The 20,554-nt window shown below is 36.7% G+C and overlaps 2 protein-coding genes across 8 annotated transcripts in view; one reads left to right on the top strand and one right to left on the bottom strand.

Annotated features, from left to right (window-relative positions):
• Nucleotides 1–16,309, top strand: part of SLC16A1 (solute carrier family 16 member 1) — a 29,791-nt gene extending 13,482 nt beyond the window's left edge. For both annotated transcript variants that reach the window (XM_074370213.1, XM_074370212.1), the window contains exons 2-5: nt 3,457–3,717; nt 7,961–8,104; nt 11,104–11,970; nt 14,378–16,309. In XM_074370213.1, coding sequence (XP_074226314.1) covers nt 3,501–3,717; nt 7,961–8,104; nt 11,104–11,970; nt 14,378–14,655 — 1,506 coding nt within the window. In that variant the 5' untranslated portion in view covers nt 3,457–3,500 and the 3' untranslated portion in view covers nt 14,656–16,309. The remainder of the gene's footprint in view (nt 1–3,456; nt 3,718–7,960; nt 8,105–11,103; nt 11,971–14,377) is intronic.
• Nucleotides 1–20,554, bottom strand: part of LOC105079746 (myomegalin-like) — a 90,688-nt gene that overhangs the window by 50,478 nt on the left and 19,656 nt on the right. The gene's annotated exons all lie outside the window — the stretch shown is intronic.

The raw sequence follows: 20,554 nt of genomic DNA, 5'->3' as shown, positions 1-20,554 counted from the left end.
TAGATAATAATATTACACACTTTTTTCTATTATGTACCACCAGAATTTTAAGTCAGGATAGCCATTTGTCAGACGGTGGCAGAACTGTGTTGAATTCATGTCTTGTTTTTGAAGTGTTCTTTTTTTCAAAGAACTCATTTCTTTTATTTCTTATTTCCTTTGAATCTTCTTAATGCTTCTTGAAGTTTTAAATCTTCATTTTTACATTATGGAATAAGGTATTATTAACTTGACGAGGCAAGTCTTAGTGACTAAAAATTGTAACTGCTATAAGTAACTGGGACAAATCATAGCTGACAGCTAAGCTCTAAGTTTAATCACGTCCAGCACGTATTAGCTGTTGTATTAGCTGTTCGAGTCAGAGCTTGATATGTTAAATAGCTCTACCGCCTTTGTGTGGGTGTCTGTGTGTGTGTACGCGTAAACATTCTGAGGCACATTTAATCTTTTTAGTGGTTCCTTGATTGAAAAATTTCAAGTGCTTTTTCTCTTTTTCATACTTAAATGAAGGAAAAACATAAAATTAATGCCTGGAGCGGTTCTGTTTAACAAAATTTTAGAATCCAGACTGTTTCCTTTAGCAGAACTGAGCTGTTAAATAGCTTTTATTTAAATGCATTCCAGTAGAAATTTAAGGAAGCTTCAAGATGTAAATATTTTTATCCTTCCTGCATAGGTAAGTGAAATGCCCTAGACAAAGACTTTAATCTTTAAACTTGGTTGTTTTTAATGGAATTATTCTCCAGATTCTCAGCTTCAGATACCCTTAACTAAAAATGATCTCTTCTGAGGTCTTCTGTTTCGCCTTTTCTAATGCGCTTTATCCAAAAGCCTTCACCCCCACTACAAAAGAAAAGTATATCTCTCGTTTATCCCAATTCTAAATGTGGTTCACTGCCCCGGGCTCTAAAAATCTCTGCAGCGCCTAAATAAGGGAACATTCCAGAATACATAGTCCCAGAGAGGGAGAGAGTTTCATGACAGAAATCCAAAGAGGGGTTAGGTAGAAATAATGGAGGAGGCAGGACCTTATCCCATCTGGACAGTCCACATCTAATTGAAGTCTCAGAGGAGTGGGTCCACATCTAATTGAAGTCTCAGAGGAGTGGAAAGGGGGAATGATAAAATGAGAGTTTTTCAAAGTTGATGGAAATTCTATTTGTTGGTATGATTATCTGTTAAATTGTATAATCTCTATTTTCTCAATAGTTTTTGTTTTGTTTTGTTTTTTAAAGATTTTTCTCTTTGGCTTGTTGGGTTTCCTTAAACTGTAGCTTCATATTCATCAAATCTGGAATATCCTTAGCCATTAACCCTTGAAAACTGTCTCTTCCCTACTCTCTCTGTTCTCTTCTTCCAAAGTCCCATTAGATGTTTGCCAAGATGCTCCCATTCTGAACTCCATGTTTCTAAACTTTTCTCTCATAAATTCAGAATAAAGCTCTCCCCTGAATTTTATTTTCCTCTAACTCATCCTCCAGTTCAACACTCTTTCTCTTTCCAGCCATGCTGCTGGTTAACCTATTATTAATTTTGTTGAATATACTTCTCTAGTTCTGTTTCAAATTATCTAGTCTTTTTATAGGATTTTGTGGGGGTTTTTTTTAAGTGCTTTTAATGCCTTATTTCATGCTTTTAATCAGTTTAAATATCCATATCCAGTGTCTACAGTTCTTGGATTGGCTTTAACTTCACTTGTGGTTAATTGATTCTTGGTATATTTTGAAATTTTAGATTGTCTGCTTATATTTGGCAGGGCTTTGTGGAAAATCTTTGCTAGCAAAATCAAACATAATATATTTCTGGGAGAACAATGGCGGTTTCCCACAGATGCCAAGCATAAGCTCACACAGTCCTCTAGTTGTGAATTCTCAGGAGAGAGTCTTCTCTCCATTTCTTTGTCCTCTTCCTTTTCCTATTCTTTCTTTTAACAATCCACGTAGCCAAGACAAAGGAATTTGCCTGCCATCTCCTTTTGCTTCTGTATTGTCTCCCTGTGCCCACTGAACAGATTTTATCCTCCTTGTCACTGTTTTTTGAACTATTTTTTGTTTTGACCAGCTGTACTGAGGTATGATTCACATACTATAAAATGTGCCAATTTAGGATATATAATTTGTAGTTTTCAGTGTACGCATCTTATATATAGTTTATCAGATTTATGCCTATTTAGTTTTTTGATGCTGCTGTGAATGGTATATATTTTTTAAAATTTCAAATTCTGATTGTTCATTGCTGGTTTATAGAAAGACAGTTGATTTCTGTTTACTGGTCTTGTATCCTGAGACCTAGTTAGGTTCCTTTTTAGTTCTAATACGTTTTTTGTATATTCTTTAGCATTACTTACATCGATAATTATGTCATCTGTGACTAAAGACAACTTCTTCCTTTCTAGTCTATGCCTTTTATTTCTTCTTGCCTGTACACATTGGCTAGAAACTTTAATACAATGTTAAGTAGAAACAATGAAACCTATCCTTGCTTTTAGGGAAACTTCCTACCCCTACAGTGTCTATTGTCCTAAATCATTTTTGAAGTATTCGGGTGGTGGGAAGGAACAGTATTTAGGAGTTGACTACTACACTACTACACTATGAAGCTTGAATCTGTATTTTAGACTATAGAATGCTGTAGCCAAGAGTGAGCCTGTCATGGGGGTTGCCTGTATTTACTGCAGTAATATAGTCTGAGTGGAGATCATTTGAAATGGACATGCTGACATACTGATGTAGGATGAGTTATAATATAGGGTAGAAGTTGGCTTTAAATAAATTAAAGGAGACCTTCATGAGAAAACAGGTAAGCCTACTATCAAACACTCCCATCTTTTCCTTAACAGGAAGTTTGACTTTGTAACCACGTTATTCATTAGTACTAGGTGGCTTCAAGAAAAAAGGATAATCTTTGGTTTGAAACTACTGTTTTCTGATATTATAGTTCAGCTTATGAGTTTAACTGAATTGATTAGTTGTTTAGGAGTTTTTCTTGTCATATAATAAGAAAAAAAATTCTTGAATCAAAGCAATTAGATAGGTAAAAGGAAACTTTTCTGAGATTATTTTCCAGCCCATTAAATGAAATTCTTATATGTTCAGAGTGATCTTTTATTTTGCAAATTGCTACGTATCTAGTGAGTCAGGTACCCACTTTCTATTACTTCTAAGTCAGCATATAAATAAGAGAAAGTAAAAAGAAAGTAAGTATTGAAGAATATATGGGAAAGGTGAAAAACTTATAAAGCCTATATTAAACCTGAAACTTTTATAGGGTTTATGTTATGTGAATTTTGCAAGCAGATAAGTCAAACTAGAAGATAATGTCTGTTTGACAAGTAACGTTGAAAAACAGTTCAGTTACTTGAGAGCTAGGAGTAAAGGGTGGAAGTGCCCTGTTGCTAGGAGTGCTAGGTGGAAGTGCTTTATTGCTGACACGTTATTTAAATTTTATATCCTTCAGATATTTGGATTTGAACTGCGTTTTGGAATTTATCTACATTTACAATGCCCCCGGCAGTTGGAGGTCCAGTTGGATACACCCCCCCAGATGGAGGCTGGGGGTGGGCAGTAGTAGTTGGAGCTTTCATTTCCATTGGCTTCTCTTATGCATTTCCCAAATCTATTACTGTGTTCTTCAAAGAAATTGAAGGTATATTCAATGCCACCACCAGTGAAGTGTCATGGATATCTTCCATCATGTTAGCTGTCATGTATGGTGGAGGTAAGTACCCACTAAGGCCTGCTGTTTTAATTTTCAGTAAGCAGCCAGAGGCTCTATTTTAGGTAACTTTTTTAAAAAAAAGTATTATTCAGTGTAGTGCTTTGAAATCTTATTTCTTGAAGCTTTATGTTTAGTCACATTTTTATTCTTGTTAACAATAACAACACTTTGTTTCTTCCACTGTAGTATTCTAAAACAGAAATAAGAAATTGTTAGGTGCCCTGATTTGTTCCAACTCAGTTTCATTGAACTTAAAGCTCTCAGAAAAATGACATGTGCACAATAGATTTTTCTTATTGCTCTCCACTAGAGTCTTGAGGTCTAACTGTAAATAAAGATCTTTTTAATATTGATGTGGGGAGAATTAAAGTAAATCAGGCTAACCTGAGTACCACAGTTCAAAGTCTCAGGTTAAATCTTTTTATGGTGTTAGACTTAAAGAACTGGATAAAAATCCCCCCTATTCCTTGTGACGTTATTAGTCCTGAAGCATTTCAGCTGCATCTTAAGTTTAAGTTTTATTTTTCTCCTCTTCTGTTTTCTTTGACATGTTGTGAAGGAAATGTGTAGAGTAAGTTGCTTACTTAAAACATCATTTAAAATACTGTTTGTTTCACCTTGGAACATCAAATCACAATTTTACATATAGAAATAAAAACCTCCCATAATACTTAAAATATGTAGTTGCTTGTTTTTAGCAGAGATTCTAAAGTCAAGTGTATTTATTTATTGGGATTGACAGGGTCTCATGTTGCTTATTTAGCCAAGTTTTCACTTCTGTTAATCTTATTTTTTAGTGATAATTTAGTACCTCATTATTTTCACACGAGCTCTTTAATGGCCAATATAAAGATTCTGTATTTCAATTGTAAACCTTACTTAGCCTTAGGCTTCTAATCTAGTGGCAGATTCAGCCAATATTTATTAAGTCCTATGCACCTATTCCTTACTAGGCTAGTGTGAATGATAAAGAACATTGATCGTGATCCCTGCCTTTAGGAAATTTGTAATCCTGTTGAGACAATAACATAAACTCATGAAATAGGAATAAGTATTTGAAGTCGTAATTTAGTGCAGTACTTATTTGCACAGAAAAATAGGTAAGCTGGTTGCCATAGAAGGAGATAAATTAGGTGGCTGGGAATAGGAAGACTTTCTGCTGTGTATCTTTTTTTTTTTTTTTTTTTTTTTTGTAGGGGCAGGTAATTAGATTTTTTTTTTCTTTAATTTTTTTATGGAGGTACTGGGGATTGAACCCAGGACCTTGTGCATGCTAAGCAAGCGCTCTACCACTAAGCTGTACCCTCCACCCTGTATATCTTTTTGTGCCTTTTAAATTTTGAACATGTGCCTGTTCTGTCTATCAAATTAAGTACTTTTTAAAAGAACAGAAGTGCTAAATTGTAGTACTTTTTTCATGAGCTCAGAGAAATCAGAGGGACTTCGGACATTTTCTAGCTTCCAAGAGCCAATAACTGTGGAGGCTTCTGTACTCCATTGGCCAGGATTTCTAATCAGGTTTTGACTGTAATGGCTTGAAGAAAACGGTATAAATATTATCCAGAGGTGCTCTAAGTGCTCAGTGTGTCTGAAGCTGACTACAAGCCAGAGGTTCACATGTTGCAATTCTGACATACCAAAGGGTTTGAGAGCTACATGCATTTTGCATCAAAAGTAAGTGATGTCAGTAGTGCTAATTGCACATGACTCTTTTGAGAAAACAGTTCCTTCTTTGTCCACACCCAGAGATAACTAGCACATTTCTCTGAATATGTGACATAATAGACCTATAAACTGTATCCCTCTCTATTTTTAATGATAGCTAATTGAGGCCATCTTTCCTGAAATAACTCTGAAAGACAAATTGCATATCATAAGCCTTGTGGCAGAATTTTTCCTAAGTGGGTTATATTTATTGATTGGACTTAGGTGGTATGCCCCCTTAAGGATTATCATTACTTTTACAACTGCCTTAATTTAACTTGTGCTTTTGGGCCACACCCTCAACACTATGTTTTGAGTTGTAAGTGGCTTAGTTTTCTTCCTCCCTCCCTCTCTCCTTTATTCCTTCCTTCTTCTCGTCCTCTCTTCCTTCCTCTCGTCCTCTCTTCCTTCCTCTCTCTTCTCTCCTTCTCTCTCCTTTCCTCTCCCTCTCTGCTTTATCTTCCTCTCCCTCCCTGCTTTCTCTTCCTCTCCCTCCCTCTTCCACCTCTTTTGCTTTCTCCCTTCCTTCTTTCCTTACTTTCTCTTTTCTCTTTCTCCTTCCCTCTCCCTCCATCTCTCTCTGTCTCTCTTTCTTTCTTTCTGTGCTTTGGTTCAGAGATACATACTGATGTTAATTAGATTATAAGTATACCTTTTAAAGGAGAAGATCTTATTTGCTTACTCTTGGATTATTTATTTGAGTTTTTCTTTTTTTTTTTAACATGAAAATATAAATTTACATTTTTTTCAGTTCCAGTGGAGAGAGGGGGTATGGCTCAGAGGTAGAGCATCTGCTTAGGATGCAAGAGGCCCTGGGTCCCCTCTATTTAAAAAAAACAAAACAAACCTGTTTCAGTTCCACAGTAATGTCATCTTAACATTGCCAGTTTAGAGTTTAAAATACTACAAACTTTACAGTATTAACTTCTACTTCACAGAGTCAATAGTGTGGCAGTATTTTTTGATCTTTGTAATTCTGACTACAAAAACTGTTTAATGACTAATTTATATGAAAATATTTAATGAATATTCTTTTAGTATTTAATTCTTTCATCTTCTACAAGCTATAAGTTCAAATTATTTCCAAACCAGCTGTGGCCTAATATCTTCATAAAGAGATTTAGAAGATCAATGAAAACTTCTTTATACATATCCTTGGATGACCTGAAGTGTCTCCTGCAGCCAGTTCTTGACCCAGCCCCTTAGAATCAGTCCTCTGCAACACTAGGATTTTCAAGAGCTTTAATTCCTTCTTGCATTTTAATATATATACACATATGTATATACATACCGCGTTTTGATTATACGTACCATAATTTGAAATTGGGTTCCCTGGGGCCAGAACCTGCCTTTTTTTTTAATGGAGGTTTTTTTTCTTTTTTTTAATGGATTGAACCCAGGACCTCGTGCATACCAAGCACATGCTCTACCACTGAGCTATTACCCACCCCCCTACCCCCAATAGCCTGTCCTTTTCATCTGAGTATACCATACTGCAACTCTGAACAGTAGCACTACAGTATGAATAATGCAGAATTTTTCATAGTGTTTATGGAGATAGAATCTGTCAACATGATCAACAGTATATTCTGAATATGCACATTCTATGTCTGTTTTTAAAAAAGGACTTACTATCTTCTAGGGAGCTAAGTATAGAATAATAGAATAAGGTCAGAATTTACTGTGCTAATAGAAGAAAAATATGATTTGTATGTCTTCTTAATAATTTAGTTCCAAAAATAGAGTACATGTAATGGGAAGAAAATGGGCTAGATTTGAAACTCAGTTCTCATTAGCTTTGTGACTTTGTAAATTCAAACATCAGTTCTTTCCCTTGTGTCCCCTTCCCACGGATGCACTGCAGTGACTTTTTGTTTGCAGTCATCTGACTTAATCTTCTACAGTTTTTCATAGTGTTGCTACCACAAAACAGGCATGGAACCTATTAACCCTAAAAGATATTCCATTCAATTCAATACCTGAGATATCTCCATGTAACTGGGAACAGGTATTTTGTTTTGTTTTAAATTTAGATGTCCTAATTGCAAAACTACTTAACGTGGAAAAAATAATTATGTATTTTAACCTTTGTTTTTTTAAAATATGACACAAGCCACATTTATAATAATGTGTGAAGAACACTCTAACATCATCTCATCATGTCATTGTGCCTGTCCAAAATTAAAATAGAGCAGACTTGCTAAATATATAGTGATCATATCCTAGATACAGCGAGAAGCCTATGAATATGCATTACCAAGGTGTTTTCAGCCTGTTCTACCTTACAAGAGAAAGATTAAGTTCTTTTCAATATTTCAAGATAGAGAAGATACACAATTAATGATTTTTAGCGTCTGTACTTTCCAGCACACATACCTATGACTATGAAATAATTATAGATAGCAATATTCTTATCGTTGCCTTTTGCTGTATCTGCTAATTTTGGAGGACTTGTCATTCAGTGTTGTTAATGCCTTATGTACATGTGAGGGGGTGTGTTCCTTTCCTCTGTACTACTAAATTTTGGGTTCTCTCCTAGGTCCTATCAGCAGTATCCTGGTGAATAAATACGGCAGTCGTCCAATCATGATTATTGGCGGCTGCTTGTCAGGCTGTGGCTTGATTGCAGCTTCTTTCTGTAACACTGTGAAGGAACTTTACTTGTGTGTCGGAGTCATTGGAGGTGAGTTGATTCATTTTAAAATATTAATTCATTGCTGGCTATTTAGTATTCACCTGCATTGGTCCTTCAGATCTTCTGTGTGAAATTCCTTCCTTATAGAAATTACTTGATTATCATTTTGAATAGCTATAAATACATTAAGGGTACTAGAAAACCAAAATTTTAAAGAAATTGCTATCATACAGTTGGTGTTCATTGTAGAATAAATGAATGAATTGAAATAAATGATTGTATCCCTTGTCCTAAGAATAGTCAGTGGTTGTGGATAAAATATATCTGGTAGTTTGTTGCAAGGGTGGTCACTGGTTACTGCTCTCCCTCAGTACCTGTTCCTCTCACAGGGAATAGACTTCGATTGCAGCAAAACATGAAGCAGGAATTATCTGATAACAAAGTTCACATATATTTCCGAGGAATAGAGGATCCTCTATCCCTTGATAATTCCTTCCCCTTTGTTTTAATGGCCAAATTAAGATAATGAACTGCTGATGAGTATGATAAATAAATATTATTCATAATGTCACTAATAAATGACTATTGACATTTTAATGTATGTCCCTCCCAGCTTTTTTCTCATTATTGTATTATTTAATTATATCATTTTGGTGGTGGGGAGGTAATTAATTTATTTTATTTATTTTAGGTTTATTAATTTTTAGAGGAGGTACTGGGGATTGGACCCAGGACTTCGTGCATGCTAAGTGTGTGCTCTACCACTTGAGCTATACCCTCCCCACTCCCAGCTTTTTTCTATGTGCAAACATACAACTTTTTTCAGAACAAAAAATATTTACTTCATCAAATATTTTATAACCAGTTTTTTTGACTTAACAATAGATCATGAACAACAGTCATATACATGTATGTCGGGCACTGGCTCTGTGCTGTGGGCACAGGGCAACAAGTTGGGCAGAGTCATGCCCTTTCATGGGAGGAGTCAGACACAGCTACTTACAAATAGATAAATAAGAAAAATCAGGGAGCAGTAAATGCTGTACAAACCCTCAAAACGAAATGTTCTGACAGGGAAGGACTAGGTAGTCAGCAAAAGGAAGGAAGGGCTCACTGAAGAGATGACCTTAATAGAGATCTGAGTAACAGCGGGGAACAAGCTTTGTGAAAATCTAGGGGAACACAGGCCCTAAGTCAGCATGCTTATTAGCACAGGGAAGAATGGTCTGGTATGAGATCAGGGAGGGAGGTAAAGGCCAGGAGAAAGGTTATGCACAGGAAGCCATGAGCAGGTTTCAAATACAGGAGTGACCTACTCTGGTTAATTGTTTTAAGACTCTGTGAATAGCTTAGATATAAATAGTAGGGAGCAAGAGGGGGCCAGGGAGAGCACCAAAAGTTATTTGAATATTTACTGATACTAGCACCATTTATTAATTCTTTTTGTAGTAATTAAAAATGTCACTTTTACCTTCCCTTAAATGTTGATATATATTTCAGGTATGTTCCTGGACTTTCTGTCCTTTCTTTGATCAGTGTTTACCTATTACTGAGCCAGAGTCACACTGTTCTAATGATTGTAGCTTTTAAAAGTTCATTTTTATATCTAATATTAGTCCCATTCCTCCTGCTGCATCACCAGAAACTTCCTTGTTGACTCTAATGTATTCTCTAATCATGTTTTAGAGTCATTTTACTTCATCTCCAGAGTGAAATGCACTGACATTTTCATTGGAATCACATTAGATTGGCACATTCATTTGGGGAGTACTGACATCTTGACAATGTTGTGTTTTATTACCCCAAAATTTTGTGTGTTGGTTTTAATTCTCTGGCCTTTCCAGAAAGTTATACAATTGTAGCCATTATAAATTGCACATTTTTTAGTTTTTGGTGCTGCTGTATGTAAAAGGAATAATTTTGTATTGCATTTTCTAATTTAAGACTGTTTTTAAAACTCTCTGTTTGATAACTGTCTACTTAATGATCTTCTGTGGTTACAGTTATCCCTCAGGTTATTTGCCAGATTTGACAAATAGCTAATCGCTTGCAAATAATATAAACAACAATTATAAAATAACTAACATATATCGATTACTAACCACGTGCCAGGCACTGTTATGAGTTATATGCCTCTTGTTTTATTCACAGCAGTTCTGTGTGCCTGTTTTACATGTGAGGAAAGAGTCATAGGAGGGTCAAGGGGTCTGACATCTGGTTTTTTTTATTTTATTTTTTCACCACCAAAAGTTTATTTCCCATCCATCACCACGCAGTTGATTGCCTTTACTCATTTCACCCTCCCCACAGCCCCTTCTTCTCTGGTAACCATTACTCTGTTCTCTATATCTACATATTTGTTTTTGTTTAGTTTGGTTTGTTAATTTATTTTGTTTTTGTTTAGTTTGGTTTGTTAATTTATTTTGTTTTTGTTTGTTTATTAGTTTTTTATATCCCACGTATGAGTGAAATCATGGTATTTGTCTTTCTCCTCTGACTTATTTCTCTTAGCATAATACCCTTAAGGTGCAGCCATGATGTTGGATATAGCAATATTTTATCTTTTCTGTATGGCTGAGTAGTATTCCATTGCATATATATATATATATATATATATATATATATACACACACATATATATACATATATACATATATACACACACACCCCATCTTCTTTATCCATTCGTCTATTAACGGACACAGGTTGTTTCTATAACTTGGCAATTGTAAATAATGCTGCTATGAATATGAACATTGGATCTTTTATGATTCCACACATATTTTATAATTTTTTGTTCTATTTTTGTGAAAAATGTACTTTGGATTTTTATAGCCATTGCATTGAACCTGTAGACTGCTTTAGGTAATAAGGACATGTTGACAATGTTAATTCTTCCAACCCATGAGCATAGATTGTCTTCCTATTCATTTGTATCATTTTGAATTATATAGCTTTTGTTTTAATTTATTTGTCTGGTTAAGTAATTCTGAATATATTTCTGACATTTTATTGTAGTTTGTGATTCTTTTTTCCCCTCTCCCCAGGTCTTGGCCTTGCTTTCAACTTGAATCCAGCTCTGACCATGATTGGCAAATACTTCTACAAGAGGCGACCATTGGCAAATGGACTGGCCATGGCAGGCAGTCCTGTGTTCCTCTCTACCCTGGCCCCCCTGAACCAGGCTTTCTTTGGCATCTTTGGCTGGAGAGGAAGCTTCCTAATTCTTGGGGGCTTACTGTTAAACTGCTGTGTAGCAGGATCTCTGATGAGACCTATAGGGCCCAAGCCAAGCACTGCAGAGAAACATAGGTCTAAAGAATCCATTCAGGAAGCTGGAAAATCTGATGCAATAAAAGGAGCAAGTGATGCAAATACAGATCTTATTGGAGGAAACCCCAAAGAAGAGAAACGATCAGTCTTCCAGACACTTAATCAATTCCTGGACTTATCCCTGTTTGCACACAGAGGCTTTTTGCTCTACCTGTCTGGAAATGTGCTCATGTTTTTTGGACTATTTACACCTTTAGTCTTTCTTAGTAATTATGGCAAGAGTCAGCATTACTCTAGTGAGAAAGCTGCCTTCCTTCTTTCTATTCTGGCTTTTGTTGACATGGTAGCCAGGCCTTCTATGGGACTTGTAGCCAACACAAAGTGGATAAGACCTCGAGTCCAGTATTTTTTTGCTGCTTCCATTATTGCAAATGGAGTATGTCATCTGCTAGCACCTTTATCCTCCAGCTATATAGGGTTCTGTGTCTACGCGGGATTCTTTGGATTTGCATTTGGATGGCTCAGTTCAGTATTATTTGAAACACTGATGGACCTTGTTGGACCCCAGAGGTTCTCTAGTGCCGTGGGATTGGTGACCATTGTGGAATGCTGTCCTGTCCTCCTGGGGCCACCGCTTTTAGGTATAGTATGTCCCTATTTTTGTGGTTCTGTTAAAAAACAAGCATAGATGATTGGGAAGGTGAGAGAAAGCAGGAATCAGTGAGCTGCTTGATGGCAGAGGGCTAGTCTTTCTTATTTCTGTACCCTCTGTGCTGATACAATGCTTGGCACAGCATAATTGCTCAAATACTTACAGAACTGAATTAAAATGAATCATCAAGCTGAAAGGGGAGTTAAATAATTTTACAAATAGCATTGGTTTTAAAAAGTGTTTCCTTTTCATAAAACTTACATGCTTACTGTAGAAAAACATGTAAAATACAACTCTACCTCTAAAGCACTGGTAGTGATTGCATTTTAATAATGAAGTTTATTTCAGTAGTAATAATTAAAATAATAAATTATAGCTACCATGAGTGTCCATGGTATACCAAGTACTGCCCTAACCATTTTCTGTATCCTCCTATATCTTACAAGTCTATGAGGTAGGACTGTTACAGTTCCTACTTCGTAAGTGAAGAAATAGTCTTCGAAAGGTGAAATAATGTGCCTTGCATCACAGAGCTAGTAAGTGAGTATATAATTGGGAACTGTTTCCTAAGGTTATTAAATACTTCATCTTTTAAATTAATAACTTAAAATATAACATATGGTGAAAAATAATTGGCTCTCCCGGTTGTGACCCAGGCTTGTATGAGTGTGATTTGGGGGGTGAGTGGTGATACATAAAAGAAAGACCTGCAGCTGTCTTTTGATATTGCGCTTTTCCTCCCCATACCCGACAGAGTTGCCACGTCTTGTCACTTTTCACTTGGTAAAGCTCTTTCTAATCTGCCCATTTTCTCCATGACAACATTACCCTTATCCATAGTTCCTGTCTTGTATCTGGGCTGCTCCAGTAGCCTCCTAACTGGTCTACCCATATCCACCTTAGCCAGCCCTCAATCCCCTTTCTTCTCTGCTGGCAAAATTATCTTTGCTAATGCAAACCTGATATTCCAGCTGATTAGAACACTCCAGTTGTTTCCCACATCTTAGGGTGAAGATCAGATTCCCTACCATGGCCCGCAAGGCTCTGTGTGGCCTTGCCCACCCACCTCTCCAGCCTCATTCCCACCACTCAGTTGCTCTCTCTGGTTCCCCTCTCACACCCTCTGCTTCCTCCTACCACCCGCCTCTGCACAAGCTCTTCTCTGCCTGGATACTTTTCCCATCTCCTTTCTCCCAGATAACTCCTATCCTCCTGTAAGTCTTGGTGAAGTTTATTTACACTTTAAGAAAAGCCCTCCTGACCCTACTTGCTGGCCTCAACCTCCTATTCTCTGCTCTCAGGCCCTCCCTGTAGCACTTGTCACAGTGTATGCACTTACTGGGTTAACATTTTTCCTCTCCACTGAACTGTATGGATGTTCCCTCTTTTGCTCACCCTTAACTCAGGGCCTAGTGGACCCAGTGCCTGGTGTGTGTATAGAGACCCAATAAGCATTGCTGAGTGAGTGATGCCCTGAGCTGGAAAACTGTATGGAGTCCTATTTGAACTGGTTATTATATTCTTTATGGGTGTAGAGTTTTCCATAGTTTATTCCTTGAAATACTAGTTTGTAGAGATGCTAATACATTTTACTATAACAAGGATTTCATGGCCAAAAAAGTTCAGAAACATCAAAGTAAATGAGTTTCTTTACTATCAGACCTCATAAAAGGCTTTAATAGAAAAGACTATGATATGTCATTTCCAAATTTGCTTGACTTTGGAAACATTAGGGAGGTGTCCTGTAGCATAGAGTTGTGGGTGGAGGCCTGAGTCAGACCTGGTGGGTTTCAAGCCAACCTATTTCACACACTAGGTCACTTTGTGACCTTGGACAAGTTACTTAAGGTTTCTGAACTTTGGTTTTTACGTTATACAACGGGAATGATGATAGAATCTTCCTGTAGTGAATATTAAGCACTTAGAATGGTGTAAAGGTATTGCTGTCAGTTAATATTTTAGCATAGTATGAGTGCTCACAGGATTGCTCTTTGGGAAACACTGATGTCAGAGAAAGAACATTGTCCTGAGAGGGTGGAAATCGCTCTGTGGCCTTGGACAAGACTCCCAAACCTCTTTTGAGCAACAAATTTTTCTACTGTATATTGAAAGAATTAATCCTATGTGATCTCTAAGTCTTTCCCAGTTCAAATTTGCCGAGATTTAATTATTTTCAAGTTTCTAAAGAACAGAATATTCTAGGCCATCCAGAATCAGTGTGATGTCATAAACAAAAGATCAGACAATTTTCACCTGTTCCTTTTTATACTTAATTTTCATTCGTGGGCTTTGAGGATTGGGTGGACATTTTTCTAAGTGTATCCTTGAGCTTTATTTGGGAAAAGATATAATTGTTCACCCACATAACCTTTTTTTTTTTTTTTCGCCATCTTTAGGTAGTCTGAATGACATATATGGAGACTATAAATACACATACTGGGCATGTGGCATAATCCTTATTGTCTCAGGCATCTATCTCTTCATTGGCATGGGCATCAATTATCGACTTCTGGCAAAAGAACAGAAAGCAGAGAAGCAGCAGAAAAAGGAAAGTAAAGAGGAAGAGACCAGTATTGATGTTGCTGAGAAGCCAAAAGAAGTCAGTGATGCAGCAGAATCTCCAGAGCAGAAAGGCATAGAAGGAGGCCCCAAAGAGGAGGAGAGTCCAGTTTGAACTTGCAGGGCTGAAGGGTAAATGGAGTAGCTCATGAAATATTCTATTGGCCTGTGATCTACCAGTGGTGCTCAATGCAAATACTGGACATTTGCGTGGGAATCATCTGCAGGGGTTCGTTGATGGAATTTTTGTTTCACTCCTTACCAGTAGTCTGAATTAAAAATACCATAGCCTTTGGGGAGGGAGTGGTTGAAAAAGAATGTGGGAAGGAAGTTGGGTTTTTGTTTGTTTATTTGTTTGTTTGTTTGTTTAAATCTTAGCTTTTAACAGTGTCATGAAGATTTTAATATGTGCCTTAAGTTTTATTCTTTAGAACTCTTTAGGGAGCCTTAACTTTTTAAACCATTCTGCTTAATTCACCCATTTGAAGCATTCCGTTACAAGGAAAAAATAACAACTAGTTTGAGGCAAATCTAAAATTTAAAATTAATCTTGCTTCATTGTTATTTATAATATATTGTCAGACATTGTCATTGGAAGATTTATGAACAGAAATGTTTGTTTAAAGTTGGGGGTTTTATAATATCCTGACTAAAATATTTTCCTAGCATCAATAGTTGCCTGGCATATATGCTTGCTAAATATGTATTTAGAAAATTTAAGGCATAAAACTTTGGAAACATCCTGGCTGTTCTAGATGCATTGTGCTCATCAACACCTCTCCAGTATCTTGAGTTGCTTATTAGAAGCCGAATGCTCGAGAGTTGACTTCCTTAAATTACTATTTTTGTTCCCCTTTCCAAAGACACATTTTGAGTGGTTATAGATCCTTGCCCCTTTTGAGATCACATGGTATTGGTTTTTTCACTGTAAAAGTTAGTATTAAAATATACAAAACAATATATTTGTGCCTCCTTAGTAAATTAAATGTAGACAGATATTTCAAACAGCAGCTGAATTCACCTTAGGTTTTTTTCAAAACCTCAGTTAAACTGTGAGACTTGCAATCTTTTTTTTCTGTTTTTCCTGGAATTCTTCCCCTTTGATTCATAGTGGTTCCATTTATATCTGCATCTACCTTAGCATTGTGTGAGAGATACTGTCTTTGTGTGTTCAGTTTTTTGTTTGTTTGTGTTTTCAATGTTCGTTAATTAAAGACAGCCAGAGAGATTTGGCCCAGGCAAACCAGTAAGGGTAAGACTGCGAGAGAAGTTGCTAAGTGGGCTTATCAATAAGTAACTCCTTTTCCTTTTTATGAGAAGGCCTTAAAGAAAATTATGTTTTGCTTAGAGTTACTGGACATATTTTCTTACTCTTTACACAGATCTAAAGGTTTTGTGACCCTTTTCACTTATCTGAAAGGTAGCAGAGAAATGGGTTTAGTATAAGGACAGGAAGGAGGATGGACCAGAATGAAAACTGTAAATATTTTTTTAACCTGATATGTTTTAAATTGAGGCAGGAAGATAATGATAGACATTCAGTGAATTATATTCAATGTATTTTAAAATATTGTAATTGACAGTATGGAAGTATAGATATGAAACCTTGTTTAAGAGGCTGGCTTTTTAAAATAAATTTTTTTTTTAAGAAATGTTTCTTCCTCCAAATGTTTATTTTCTTGAGGAAAATATTGCATGTCTCCATTTTTATTATCAAGATTCAATTTGGCCCTTGCTGATATTAAATCATTCAGCTTAAGTGCTTGGGATTTGTGTACATGGTTTGTTTTGATTTTTCTCTTTACCTCTTTAAAGCAGGTAGGAGAGGAATTTTGAAACTACCTTTCTGAAAGCAATTTGAAACCAGAGTAGTTAACCTTAAGGATACAATGAAAACTCCCTTTCTGTGACCAAGTGTCATGGCAGATGGAGGAAGAATTTTAGAGGAGGAGCCTGCTGTGATGTTGGCAGGCTTGGCTCCAGTTTGGACTCTGCCATTTTCCATGAACCTAACCTCTGTTCATCTTTCCCCTTCTATAAAAATGAGAATCTCTACTCTACTGTCAGTTGAGTAATACAAGTAAAAAAAAGTGGGGGGAAAAAGTAAACCAGTTGTATAGGATTGCTTTCCCCATCCCAGGTGTCAAGCTACACCTATAAGACCCTGCTTAGTCTTTTTTTTCATTAGTTAATCTTGTTTTTGAAGTGGGAGTTTTTTGGTGCAGATTGACCACCACCTCTTAGAAGGAAGGGTTCTGAAGTTGCTGTATTCAGAAGCAAAGTTCAAAAACTGGTTCAAGGCTGGACTAAACCTTTTATCACCCTATCCAACGCTGACTTTCTCCCACTGAAGATACCAGCTTAGGGGATTTATTCAAGATGAGTTTTGGTAACAGAGCCAACACTAAAACTCAGTAATAGGCCTAGTCTGCCATCTACTCCTTGTAGCTAATCCTCTCTGTGTTGCAGTGTTGTGTTCAACACTGGATGCATCTGGGCTTCCTGACTGGGCAGTCTGTTATCCCTTGCTCCACAGGAGGTCTGACTAGACTTAAGTTTTATTTCAGTGACACACTCTCAGTGACTGCTCTGAGAAAATAGATGTATGCATAGAGTACCCACCTATCTTTGCTTTCCTCTGTCCCACACCCTCTGTCTCTGTAAGTCACAGAGAGAGCATACAGTTCTTTAAGTAGCTGTGCCCAAAAAGGCTTGGGACTCTTCAAGGGTACATTCTGAAACAGCCTCCTGATTCAAAACTGGACAATTATTTAAGAACCTGATAGGTTGGACAGTGTCTGGTGATCATGGTAAGATGACCATATTTACATATGTCAATATTAATCCTGTATTTTAAAAAGGAAAAAAGTTGTTAAAAGCCACTTAATATTTTTGTATGAGCCAGTGTTTTATTATATTGAATTTGAGATTGATTGGTTTATATGAAAAACCTGTGCCTGGGTTTTACTTTCCCTAGCAAATGGTTCACAGTATAATAAACTTAATTATTAAGATTTTCCCCCCACCCGCAAACTTTCAGTTGGAAAGATGGGAAAAGGTGAACGTTAACAGTGGATGTCCACCTTTGTAACATGCCTTGTTTTAATAATCAGGTCAGGCACTTGAAGAAAGAGGTTAATAATAGACTTGTGCCATTATGAAAACCTGATAGGAAATGACAGCCAAGCTTGCCTGGCTTATCCAAATGTAAGCAATCACACCACACTGCTTCAGATTTTAGATGCACGCAAAGAGGTTTCAAGTACATCATTCCTGAAATGTGTTGTTCTAGCTTTAGGGTTTTAGATTCAGTCAGCCTTTCCTCCATTTAGTCTGGACCATAGTCACAAAATCATTCAAATGAGCGTGACTGGTAGAGTACTTTTCTCCTGCTGTGAACAGCATTGATTTACTTACTTTTTGCTGACTTTATCACCTTCACTTCCTAAAGCTAGCATAGGAATCATCACAGACTGCTGGTGCTTAACACAGTAGGTGGCCTGGATTCAGACAGAGGCTGTGTGACTTCACACCTAAGCATCAGGTGTTTTCTTCCGTAAGGTGTTAATAATGAGTACCAACCCCCTGAGGGTTGTCATGAAGGCTAGTTGGGACAGCTCCTGTTAAGCAAGGGCTTAATAAGTGTAAGCATCTGACTATTGAAAAAAAAAAATCAAAGAAAAGTAATATTTGGGAAAAAATTGAGCTCTTCTGATTCCCAAGGTGGGTAGATCCTTACTTTCAGAGGATAGTGTGGGAGTGACATAGATAAGAATATTAATGAAATGAGCAAACTCTCCTTTTTGATCAGATCCTCCTTTTAGTCTTACAAATGGAATGGTCTGTCTTTGGTAATGAATGGATGAAACTAACAACTCATGGGGTTGGTGCATATATGTCCAGCTGTTTGATTAAAATGGATTTGAATCCCAAAACCCTTGCTCTTGGTACTCTTAACTGTTCACTGCCTCCACAGGGAAGAGACACCCCTCAATATTTGTGATGATTTTAAAAGAGAAGAAAAATAACTGGTAATCAATCATGATTAAAGTTCTCTGTCCCTAGCAGTGTTCTTAAATGTAAACTGAAAGATGGATGAGGTTTCTATTTTTCCCTACATTGATAATTGATTAAAATTATCATCACTTGGTGACTGAATAAATTGTTACATGTTGCCATGTTGGCAAAGCAGTTTCGTAGTATGTGTCAGATACCATGAGTTTACATCTTTTCCCTAAGAATTCCAGATTTAGAATTTATATAAGAGAGTTAGGTGTCTGAAATTATCAATTTCTTTGAAAATTTCTAAAATGTATATCAATAACTATTTAAATGGATGACTATGAAGTCCTGATGATACACACATGGCACAATGTTAAATGACAAAGCAGAACGCAAACCACCATGGTGTGTGTGTATTCATAATACATATGTACACATGCACAGGGGATAAAGGATGTATGCAAATATACTAGGCATTTTGTAAGCATGGTAAAATTAGAGATAATTTTTCTATATTCCAAATGTTGTTGATGTGATTGTTACTTTTATACTAAAACAAAATAATGAAGCACATACTTCTGGTTTACAAAGAGGAAAAAACAGTACATTTGATCTAGAAGGGTTTTGGCAAGAGACACATGACTCCTAAGAAAATGAAGCTGATGATTATTACAAACAGGTTACTTTTTTTTTTTTTTTTTCTTCTACAAGAACTGCATCTGGTAAAAGGGGGGGTGAATAAAATGGAAGTCAACAGCACAGTGGTCTCTAGGCATGATTTTGCTGGTGCTGGACAAAGCTGTGGAGTATAGAGTCCACGGCCGCCTGTGGCAACCACTAGTGACTCCTTCCTGACACAGTCAGTGCTCCTGGGGACAGCATTCCTGTGGTTCCTCTTTTGATCATTATTCAACTACAGGTAAATATTTAACTCAGGAAGCCAGAGCATTCTGCACTTAGCCACGTTAGTTACAGTTGTCAGAACGTTATCTTACTGAGATCAGCATCCAAAAAAAAAAAAAAAAACTATGATGTCACAAAAAGAATTTGCTTGTTTGCACAGCTATCATTTGTTTATTTACTAACAGGTATTTATTGGACCCTTACAGTTCCCAAGCATTGTTCTGGGCTTTCAGAATCTAGCCATGAACAAAATAATATATCTTTCCATGGATCTTACTTTCCAGTAGGGAAAGGCAATGAACAGTAAGTTTTAAGGAAAATGGTAGTATTCAGAACAGAGCAATGGATTTAAGATCAACCTTCATTAATTGATTCATCTAACTAGTAAGTGCTGTGATGGTACAGCACGTACTAACCCAATCTAACCCAATCTCACGAGGGCCTTTGTTTTAGGACAAAAAGCATATCCTCTTGAGTAAGTTAATTTCTCTGAACCTCCTGGTAAATTAAATGTAATAAAATTATTGTGAGGATTGTGAATGTACACTGCATGCAGCTGAGTGCATTGTAGTATTGAACTCACGGTAGTTATAAAAATTAAATAGTGTCATTTAAGTCATCAGCCAGAACAATAAAGAACAGCTGGTAATTTCTGTATAGCTCATCAGGGTGTGCCAAGGCCTTTCAAGTATGTTCTATCTTCTGATTCATGCAAAATCCTGGGGACATGGGTATAAATGAAAAACAATGATCCTTTAGCTGGGACTTCATCCTAGCAGGGCAACCCCCTTCCCAACCCCTGCTGTCAGAAGCTTGCAAAGCGACTGCAGAGAGCTCAGTGGCTACAGCTGAAGGTTGTACTGGATGGAGGTTTAGAAACATACAAGAATGAAAAGTAGAATCCTGGGTAACTTTGGGGAGTAGAGACCAGATCAATCACTTGCACCAAAGTGAGTAAAAGGGTCCTGTCTCCAGTGATTTCACAATCTGACTTACAATCCTTTTCCTTGGCTTTGGAATTCATAATGTGATTTCTTCACTTGTGAGATTTCCTTTCCTAATATGCTTTACTGATTCCAGAATTAAAAGTTTGCATTTCCTGAGCTTAC

Source organism: Camelus bactrianus, chromosome 9 (genome assembly GCF_048773025.1).
Source record: "Camelus bactrianus isolate YW-2024 breed Bactrian camel chromosome 9, ASM4877302v1, whole genome shotgun sequence".
NCBI classification, from domain to species: domain Eukaryota; kingdom Metazoa; phylum Chordata; class Mammalia; order Artiodactyla; family Camelidae; genus Camelus; species Camelus bactrianus.
The sequence above is the reverse complement of the archived record's forward strand: the minus strand, read 5'-3'. Positions and strand labels throughout refer to the sequence as shown.